We start from the raw sequence: 11,150 nt of genomic DNA, 5'->3' as shown, positions 1-11,150 counted from the left end.
TAGCTTAAAAGAATATCTAATAGCCAAGTTTTGCCACAACGAGGTAGCGTTAAAAAAATAAACATTATTGAAATATTACACAATAAAATAATTGATATACCAACGTCAGCGTGTTTCGTATTAATATTCCAGAGCGCGCCATCCAATTGGAAGGTTTCCGAGCGAGTGTAGCATGACCTTAATATTCATGAGCCGAGCCTTCGCCGTGCTAGCGCTGGTGACTCGGGCGCATGCAGGCGTAATGGCGGAGCTTCTGTCTGCGGCCTTCATTAAAGCAGAAACAGACGGATCCTAATGAACATCTCACACACCACAGACCGGTGTTTGATCAGCTGCTCGGCTCATGGACGCGAGGAAGGGCATCGGAGGTCCTGGATGCGGGAGGATCTGATGTGCACGGATCTATTTGGGTCACCAGAAGAAAGAAGGAGCTGCTGAAAATGCGGTGATTTCGGTGGAAATACGGCGTGCTTTTGCCCTGATGAAGCAAAGCTGATATCTTCGACAGGTAAGAGATGTGAGATTCTCAGTGCATTCGTTCATCAGACGCGGCGTCTTCATTTTCACATCACATCACTGAGATCTTAAGGGCTATGAGAAAGAAAGGTTTAACGAATGCACTCGATCAGAAACACATTGCAAGGTCACAAAATGCCTTTATACCTGCTGCGAGTGCGCTCGAAATGAAGGATGCATGTCCATGTTTCCTTATCAATAAATCATGTGCAATGCATTTGCAGACTTGGAATGGTGGCAGGTTATTCCATTACTGCCGTTTTTACACTGAGCTGGCAGGTATCAGGGTTGTAAATTTACCACAGATCTCATGGCCTTCAGACATTCTGTCTTTATACTCGTTTCATTTAATGCGTTCACACTCGTATTATACTTCGGTTTAGTTGCCTTTGATCGATTATATTGAATATGCTTTTGGTAGAAAAAAAAATATTTATATATATATATATTAAAATGCATGAGTGTTCAAGAGGATTGTTGTGCATGCTTGCATATATGAGACAGGCTCTTTAGGCAGGGATTGGTTGGGTTTGATTCATCATCTTAGTGTTATTTTATGGCTGGTCAGATCAAAGGCTCGGGGTTTTTATGAACGTGTCTAATGTACATTACTCAGTTAACAGGGACATTTCCACGAATGTTTTTTAAAGGTTATGTAAATGTTATAACAAAAGACTCTTAAAATAATGTATTTGACATGCGCTCTCGTAATGTTGAAAGGAAACGTTCTTATAATGTTACCTGTTCGTTTCAGGAACCAAGCGTCCTTAATACAAAACTGGACGTTGTTAATGTTTAAAAGACATTTATAAATAATAATGTTTTCACCACGGATTCAAATGCAGTGTTCCTCTAATCTTTGCATAACCAAGAAAAAACATTCTTTAAAAGGATGTGTTGCCAGAAACATTTAAATGTAACATTTTCATAATGTTTTCAACAATGATACAATGGAAAGTTAATCTATAGCTCATATAATCAAGAAAAATGTTCTTAATACATAAAAAATTGATGTTTTGAATGTTTAAAAAAAACATTGTTTTCATAACTTAATGGCAAAACATTCTAAAAACTTTTCTGACTTTTCTGTTTTGTTATAGTTTTGTAAGGGAAAGTCTTTTAAAATGTATGAATCCTGAGCAGATTCGTTGATTTATAGCATTTCATATTTGTGATATTTGTTTTTTTTTAGGTGTAATGTTTAGTTACATTCTATAGATGTCTAGGAGCAGCAATCATTTTGAATGAAAATTGTCATTATTGACTCTTCAGTAGAACAAAAATAAAGATATTTTGAACCAAAAAGTTTCGGTTCCCATTGACTTCCATTATATTTTTTGACCATGCAATGAAAGTCAATGGGACCTGAAACTGTTTGGTTGCCAACAAGTCAAAAAAAGTCCACCCTACATTTCTTCTGTTGAATATTCACTCAAAAACACTTTCCCAAAGTCAATATCTGCGCGGGCATGTTGTGTGTGTGTGTTGTGTGTGTTTGCAGTCACTCTCTGAATCATTTATGTCTGTCTATCAGTCTAATCCAATGAAATAAGAGAATGGACTTCTCTTACTGTCTTTCTGAAAATGTTAGCAGTGATGAACTGCAGAAAACATCTCTGCTGTAGTCCATGATAACTGCACATCTGGACCGCTGCCTTTCTTGTCATGATCAGAGCATGATTTAAAGCTTAGAAAAAAATGTTTCTTAGAACGTTCATCAAGTATTATCAGGAAATTGGGAGAGAATGTTGATCTCTGAATATTTTCTCTCGACATTGAGACCAGAAATCAAACTAGTTTATAATGTTTTTACTTGATAAACATTACTTTAAGAGTGTTTAGTCCTAACATTCATAGTTTTAAAAAAATGTTGTGAGAACGTTCTCTGAACATTGAAAGTTGAACAAACATTCATCGAATGTGTTCAGAGTTATATTTCTTTAATAATGTTCTCAAAATGATAGCACAAAAACGTTATTGATACATCATACATAGAATGTTTCATTTCTGGAATGTATTTCTGGATGCTCGTTTAATGTTTTAAAATGTTACTATTCTAAAGTAACGTTCCCATAATGTCTGCGAAATGTTACAATGTAACGTCCCCCCCCCGCCCCCCCCCAAAAAAAAACGTTTCTAAAACGTTTAAAAAAAAACGGACATTTTTAACGTTCAGGGAACATTCAGAAGAGACATTCTCATAACTTCATGGGAACGTTTGACGTGCACTGAATGCTCGGTTGGCATGAATGCAGAGGAAATGGCAGTTCGGCCGAGTGCACTGAATGCTGTTAGATGTGAAAACAAGGTTTCAAGGCCGAACTGAAAAACAAGCCCGAACTCTCTTTGACACGCATCTCCTCGCTGTCCTCCTCCCAGACAGCAGCGAGGCGCGGGGATCCGTCATGCTGCTTCATTTATGCTTCAAGTGAGTGTTGGCTGGGAAAAAATGGGATTTAAAAAAATATGGCTCGCTCTGAGCCTCCAATAGCACATTCACCGCGGTGTTTCGGAGGGGAAGTAGCGACTGCGGCGCGTCCCGCTCAAAATCACACACGCTTTTCCAACTAATGCAGCCAGCTGGTTGGCAAACAACACCAGCGACACAGACTCAATAAAGAAGGTCATTTGAGATGCAGAGAGGGGTGACATCACCCGCCTATTAAACACCAACGACACGGGTCATTTGTCCTTGACCCGTCAGCTTCAGTGCGTTATGATTATATGAATACATTCAAAGCACTAGTAAGACTCAGCTAACATGGAATGTTCTCAGAAAAACGTTCTGTCAAGGATGCAGTACGTTTAATGATAACGTTCTCTTCAAATGTATCTAGTCTTGCGCAACGTTAATGCTATGTTCGTTCAAAGTTATCTGTAAATAATGTTTGCGAATCATTAGCACAACAAAACTATTTATACATCATTCATGGAAGATTTTTTTCCCTGAAACATGTTAACTGGACATTTTTCTTCTAGTGTTCAGAGAACATTGAAAAGTGACATTTCTATAATGCTTGCTTGTTGCCATAATGTTTGTTTAACCCAGAATTTTTTTTTTTTTAAACATTAAGAAATGACGTTTTCGTAAATTAATGAAACATTAGCAAAACTTTCTTAGAATATAAGGCTGTTATTGAAAATAATAACCTGTTCTTAATGACTTGCCTGGTTAAACAGAGGTTAAATAAAATAAAAATAACGTTTTTTAGATTATACTTGTTTTTTTAAATGTTGCTACTTGTTTCAGAACGTTCAGAAAACATTCAAAAGTAACATTCCCATAATGTCTGTGAAATGATACAATGGAACGTTTCCTAACATTTGCATAATCAAACAGAAAAACCCTTTTCTAAAACATTAAAAAAACGTTCAGAAATAGCATTTTTTATAACTTAAAGGGAGTATTAGGAGAAACGCTCTTAGCACATGTTAGCGGTTGCTGTCATTTTTACGAACACGGTCACGTGTGTTTGCTCAGTGGCAGCGTGTCATTATTTAAAAGCAGTGGCCTTTATATGTGACAGTGATGAATTGGCATGCGTGTTCCTGTTGTTTATTTCATGAATTTCATAGTTTAGCACGCCCCTGTTTTCATTGCTCTTCTATAGTCAGATGTCAGGTGTCACTTTTATTGCCTATTTTTACATGCAGGTCTCCCTCCAGCCGGCTCTCTATTGTCTGCATGACAGTCTAATGATGCCGACTCTCTCATGATCACAGGCCTGATGCACGGCGGGTTATTATCGCATGCATTCTCAGCGCACTGCTTTGAAAGGCTTATCACCCGTGACGGCGCTCCACATCGTCACATCTTCAAAACACATTCAGAAGATGTGAATTTCCAAGGTTACAAATGACAGAAGCCACAGGAACTGATCTGCTGATATTTTAGTGCATGAACAGAAACCATGAGCCAATGCTCCGATTTCTTTGTAAATGCACACATAATTAAACATCCTCGATTAAACAAACATGATCTGTGCAAAGAAGCATTCTAATCAAAACCGTAGCTGGTATGAAATGTTTATATCTCGTCAAGGACTTAAGAGTCATTCAGAAGAATACGTTTCTCATCGGGGACAAGTAATAAGTAACACGAGCGGCCCCGAAGAGCCGAGCGAATCGATGCGAGGGAACGACGATGTGGCATCTGTGTTGATGCTTCACTCAGTCTTTGAGACATCAGACTAATTCTGATGAGTAACTGGATGGCCAGATGAGTCTTCAGCAGATGAGGATCAACATCATCATATCAAAAAACAGCATGAGCTTAAAGAACTGTCCCCAGAAAGCTTCTCGAGCTGTCAGATTCCCTCAGACATGATGTTGACACCAGAAATGGTCGTTTGCACACAGTTACTTGTTTGCTTGTACAGCAGAAAATCTAAATTGGGGTTTTGTAGCTTTTAGCCCATGTGTGTTCTGACGTCATCTGTTGTGCTCCTAAACATTAAAGCTTCTAGCATTTATTTAGGCAATATTAATAAATTTCAACGACTCATCTTGCACGTACAGTAGGGTCATTTTTGTCAAAGCCTGTACACTGCCATTCAAATTCAAGTTTGGGGTTTTTTGAAAGAAGTCTTTTCTGCTCACCAAGGCTGCATTAATTTGATCAAAAACCAAGTAAAAATTATGAAATATTTTTACAATTTAAAACCGCAGTTTCCTGTGTGACTCTATTGTAAAATATAATTGATTGCTGTGATCAAAGCTGAATTTTCAGCATCATTACTCTAGTCTTCAGTATCACAAATCATTCTGATATGCTGATTTTGAACATTTCCGATTATTATTAATGTAGTGGAAACTGAATAGAATAAGCAAGTGTTCAGTGTTCAAATCTTTTGCAACATTATAAATGTCACTTTTGATCAATTTAATGTGTCCTTGCTGAATAAAAGTATTAATTTCTTTCAGCGCTCTTGATCTGGCAATATAATGAGAACGTCTCTCGCTTTGCTTTCTCCGCAGGTTGTTTAACCAATACCCGCGAGCCAGATGGAGACGCTACTGGTTTATTTGATGGTTGTTGTAATGGCGTTAAAGGCCCAGAAGATCCAAGTATGTCCCAAGCGCTGCATTTGCCAGGTTTTGTCCCCCAATCTGGCAACCTTGTGTGATAAAAAGGGGCTGCTGTTTGTCCCTCCAAACATCGACAGACGCACCGTCGAGCTCCGACTGGGGGACAATTTCATCACGGGCATCAAGCGGAAGGATTTCGCCAACATGACCAAACTGGTGGACCTGACGCTCTCTAGGAACACGATAGGATCGGTCACGCCTCACGCTTTCAACGACCTGGAGAACCTCCGCGCCCTTCATCTGGACAGCAACCGCTTGACCCACATAACCAACGATACGTTTGGCGGCATGTCCAAGCTGCACCACCTCATCCTCAACAACAACCAGCTCACGCACATCCACATAGGAGCGTTCAACGACCTGCTCGCGCTGGAAGAGCTGGATTTATCCTACAACAACCTGGAGAGCGTGCCGTGGATCGCCATCCAGCTCATGAGCAACCTGCACACCTTAAACCTGGACCACAACATGATCAACTACATCCCCGAGGGAACCTTCTCAGGGCTTCAGAAGCTCAAGCGTCTGGATGTAACGTCCAATAAGCTCCACAAGCTTCCGCCGGATCCGGTGTTCCAGCGCGCCGGCGTTCTGGCCACATCGGGCGTTTTGGGTCCGTCGTCGTTCGCGTTGAGTTTCGGAGGAAACCCGCTGCATTGTAACTGTGAGTTGCTGTGGCTCCGACGGCTGCGGCGCGAGGATGACCTGGAGACCTGCGCGGCTCCGCAGCATCTCGCCGGACGATATTTCTGGACCGTATCCGAGGAGGAGTTCCTGTGCGAGCCGCCGCTCATCACTAGACACTCGCAAGAGACTCGCGCTCTCGAAGGACAGCAGGTTTCCCTGCGCTGCAAAGCCCGAGGCGACCCGGATCCCGTCATCCACTGGATCGCTCCGGACGGGAAGCTGGTGTTCAACTCCAGTCGCACCGTGCTCCATTCGGACGGAACCCTGGACATCCTGATCAGCACGGTCAAGGACTCTGGATCTTTCACTTGCGTCGCGTCCAACCCGTCCGGAGAGGCGCAGCAGACGGTGGATCTGCTCATCACCAAACTTCCACATTTCACCAACGACACCAGTATGGTCCAGGAGCCGGACCCGGGGTCGTCCGACATCGCCACTTCTGCCAAGACGGGCGGAGACGGAGGCCCCTCGATGGGCAACAAGGGTGGACAGGAGAAGAGGGTCCTGATCTCGGAGATCACTGCATCCACGGCTCTGGTGAAGTTCAACTTTCAGAGGAATATTCCAGGGATTCGGATGTTCCAGGTCCAATACAACGGCACTTACGACGACTCGTTAGTGTACAGGTGAGCCTGTTTGGTTTTAAACACCTTCCAGCATTTCAGAAAGCAGTGCACAGATGGCTGAATACAATACTTCACATTTACAGCTTCACATTAATAAATGAACTTTCTTGCCGTCACATCTCTTGTCTGGTCTTTAACGTTTTTCTGCTAACATTTTGAAAACATTAATGTATCTTTCATGGAACACTTTTCCTGAAACGGTTTAGTTGGATGTTCGTCAAACATATTTTAAATGTTACTACTTGTTTCGGAACTTTCAGAGAACATTCAAAAGTAACAAAATGATACAATGGGATATTCCCTTAACGTTCATATAACCAAGAAAAAAACATTTCTAAAACAGTTTTAAAGAACTGGAAATTTTTCAGCATTCACAGAACCTTCAGAAGTAATGTTTTTATAACTTCTGGCAAGGTTCTCTCCAAGTTATGAACAAACATTCTTCCAGTAATTAATTATGTTCTCAAATTTTTTTTTTTTTTTTTGATTTTATGATTATTTTTTAACATTATGATTCAGAACAAAACGTTGTGACCACTGTAGTCTGATTCCTGAACGAATGACTGTTATCCTGTGAGGCTCAGTTACTGATTGGTTGTTCATAATAGCATGAAAAGACACAGGAAGGAATAAATGGAAGTGGACACAAACAAATTCATCAAAAATTAGTTTATGATTAGTTAAGAGAAAACAAGTTGATTTTTTCTGAGGTCAGTGACAGGTTTGTTCATTTTGGCAAATTTGTCAGAAAACAAGACTTCATATCTTGCTCCTCGAGGAAATCTTGATTTAAGAATGTTTAGAATTTGTTGTACTGGAAAATACAAAAAGTAAGATCCCAGCTAACAGGGAACATTCTCACAACTTTCACTAACGTTCTTTTAAACGTTATATAAATGTAAGGACAAAACATTCCTAAAGTAAGGTTTATGGAACGTTTTTATTACTTTATTAATATTTGGTATATAACTCTCATAACACTGAGAGAAAATGTTCTGAGATCAACATTCTCAAAACGTCGTTATGTTATTACTTATAAGTTATTAACTTCTAAGAAGTGTTTTTGTAACCTTATAAAATAACGTTATAATCACAACAAGAAACTGGACATTTTAATGTTTTTAGACTACTAAAAATAAACGTTCAAACACATGTTTTGGAAACAGTATAGTTAGTAGAATGTTGTTTATAAAACAGATAGTTCCAGTCCTTGATTCTGATTGGATTCACTACAAAAATACACCTTTGTTTACTCTTGTGTGTATAAAGGGCAACATTTATTCTGTGAAACCTTACTATGTAAGTGGAATAACCGTTTTATAAAAGCAATAAACCCCGTGAAGCCGTGGTTTACAGTGAATTTATAACAGCTAAGAAGCGTCGTGCCTAACAACACCCCGTAGCTGTTATAAATTCACTGTAAACCACAGCTTCACAGGGCTTATTGCTTTATTTTGTAACATTTAAATAATCACAAGGAAACTGGACATTGCAACATTTTAAAAACATTTCAAAACCACGTTCCCACAGTGTTTTTGCTACCTGGGAATCATTTTTGCAGTGTGTTCGATTTTTCACCATTTGTGCATTTCTTATACTCTTTCGTCCTCAAAAGCACTGAAAGAAGTTCCTTCCTGTAAAAATACATTCCTAATGGGATCAAATGATGACTGACAGCTCATGAATTATGTTCTGAATGATGCACGTTGATTGCTTCCAGCAGTATTTCTGACTGCATGTTTGCTGATGTCTGTTTCTTGCAGAATGATTCCTCCGACCAGTAAAAGCATCACGGTCAACAACCTGGCAGCAGGAACCATGTACGACCTGTGCGTTCTGGCCATTTACGACGACGCCATGACCGCGCTGACGGCTACACGTGTGGTGGGCTGCGTTCACTTCTCCACCGAGCCGCAGTATCTGCGCTGTCACTTCATGCAGTCACAGTTCCTGGGCGGCACCATCGTGGTCATCATCGGCGGCGTGATCGTGGCGTCCGTCCTGGCCTTCATCATCTTCCTCATCGTGCGCTACCGGGTGTGCCAGCAGGAGGGCGTGGAGAAAGGTGTGGAGCTGGGTGATGTGCGCTCACAGTCCGAGCATCAGGTGTGCGGCATCATCAAGTCCATGTCCAAGCAGGTTCTGGGTCCGGACGCGTGTCGGAAGATATCACCGCAGAGCGAATCCATCCCGTCCCGGCAGTCCAAGCCGGCTCTTCCGGACTGCACCGTCTCCACGTCCGCCGCCAGCCACAGCTGGCATCCCGCGTCCCCCAGTCCGGTCCGTCCGGCGCGCATGGACACGCAAGTCAACGTAGAGCCGGACAACACCAACAAGAACAACTCGGCCAAGCTGCGTCCCACCGTGCGCGCCTATTCCACCCTGGTCACGCCGGCGTCACGCAGAGCACAGCTCCAGAGCCTCCACAACTACCAGACGGTTCCAGTGGGCTGCGTGCGCGTGAGCCGCCGTCACTCACTGAACGTAGACTCGTGCAATCCTCCGGCGTACGTGAGCCGCCCGCAGCCGCTGCGCTCCAAGCGCAGTTTATCGATGAGCGGCGGAGACATTCCCCAGATGGAGAGACGCAGCGGGACATCCTCACTGTCCCAGTCCGAGTGGGTTCTGGAAAGCACATTATAATGGAGGATTTTGCACTTCACGTGAATTCTGTGGTTTTTAATAGTGTTTCAGGCCACCGTACGTGTGTCATAGTCTCGGACTGTCAAGAGAACGATGTTTTTTAAGCACAAATTAAATACTGTTTCCTGCATATTGTAAAACAATGCTACGACTTGTATATTTCTTTGTTTAATGGAATAATACACAAAAACTGCATACAAACATGTTACGTTGTGTAAAATAAAATGTGAAAATGATACGCGTGTTGATGTTAATTATGACTCGCGACGCATTGTGCATTAGATAATAAAAGCAGCGAAACGTCGTCGCCAAAAATGTAAGAACTTTGCAAATGGATTATACTTTGGTGCGTAAGAGTAACATTTTTTACAGGTTTTACGAAGGTACATTTAAGACCTTTTTACAACCGAGTAAGAAAGATACATAAGGAATAAACTGAAGGGAACACAGTTTATTAGTATTTTTGTCGTTTTCCGGTGCAACTGTCTACAAGGTACTTAAAGATCAAGATACATTTACTGGAGATGCAAAATGATTATAAGAAGTCTTGCTTTCTGAAATTTATCAAAACGAGTTCATGATCACAACAAGAACAATTATCTGTAAATGAGCTCAAACAGTTCAAATCTCAATCGCCACTGACAGATATTTGTTCTTGTTTTAATCATAAACTCACTTTATTTTGTTCAGTTTTTCATAAATCAAGACTTTTTATCTTCTGCTTCTCCAGTAAATGTGTTGATTTGAGGATGTTTAGATATTTGTACCGGAAAACAAGACGGAAATACTGAGGAAGGTTTTTATGTATTTATTTATTTATTTTGCAGTGCATTCAGCATTTAATGCCATGACTTTATCATTTTAAGACTTGCTGCTCTGATTTAAGATATTTTTAGACCTTAATTTGTGGAAGAGCGAGTCCAACAAGATAGAAAATGCTTTTATTCAGAGGCCAAGACTAAACGTTTTCTAATCACATTGCCTCTTGTTGGACTTGTTCATTAGACATAAATGTTCTTTCTAATGAGGGTTTAATCTTCTGCTAAACAGGTTTAATACGTAAATCAGCGCTGATGGTGTCGAGGAATCTCAGATGTAGCCGTGCAGCTATTTAAAAGGAAACACTTATGAATCTGAAAGAAGCAGCTGGGGATCACTGTGCTCTCGCAGAGATGTGTTTGATGAAGCAGAAGGCCTCGTAGTCGAAGCCCGCAGCACTGGATAATTATTTTTAGAAGTGTTAATCCTCGTGTTCCTCGAGTCAGAGGCGAGTTCTTGTGTTTGTTCAAAGGAACGGCATGAAGGTGATGAAAGAAGAGCAGTTTCGTCCCAGGAGGCCTGCGATCCACCCACTGCTCTCACATTCACCTCAGGATGAAGACAAACGTGGCTCAACATGGAAGGATAAGATGAAGCTCTGTTCTGTTTTGACGTAAACATTTCTAACAAATGCATATATTTTAGTGAGGGAACGAAACGTTGCAAATGCTTTAAGACACTCAAAATACACAACATTTATTGCTATCAGATTTTTTACAGTTATTTTTAAGAGATGAAGCAGGTTTCGTGTTCGGGTCATTTTGACCCGGGTGT

The 11,150-nt window shown here is 41.1% G+C and overlaps 1 protein-coding gene across 1 annotated transcript; it reads left to right on the top strand.

The window, feature by feature from the left end:
- The first annotated feature begins 287 nt into the window (after positions 1 to 287).
- Positions 288 to 9,793, top strand: LOC109108131 (leucine-rich repeat and fibronectin type-III domain-containing protein 5-like). Its single transcript, XM_019121308.2, has 3 exons — positions 288 to 508; positions 5,494 to 6,914; positions 8,678 to 9,793. The coding sequence occupies exons 2-3, from the start codon at positions 5,521 to 5,523 to the stop codon at positions 9,555 to 9,557; spliced, it is 2,274 nt and encodes a 757-aa protein (XP_018976853.2). The 5' UTR covers positions 288 to 508; positions 5,494 to 5,520; the 3' UTR covers positions 9,558 to 9,793.
- Positions 9,794 to 11,150: the final 1,357 nt, after the last annotated feature.

Source organism: Cyprinus carpio, chromosome A20, assembly GCF_018340385.1.
Source record: "Cyprinus carpio isolate SPL01 chromosome A20, ASM1834038v1, whole genome shotgun sequence".
NCBI classification, from domain to species: domain Eukaryota; kingdom Metazoa; phylum Chordata; class Actinopteri; order Cypriniformes; family Cyprinidae; genus Cyprinus; species Cyprinus carpio.
Note: the sequence above shows the minus strand (reverse complement) of the source record. Positions and strands in the feature narration are given on the sequence as shown.

Bases quoted from the DNA above. Each gene is read 5' to 3' on its own strand.
- LOC109108131 (XM_019121308.2), top strand. From the start codon at position 5,521: ATGGAGACGCTACTGGTTTATTTGATGGTTGTTGTAATGGCGTTAAAG. The intron at 6,915-8,677 runs GTGAGCCTGTTT...TGTTTCTTGCAG, and splicing joins GACGACTCGTTAGTGTACAG to AATGATTCCTCCGACCAGTA.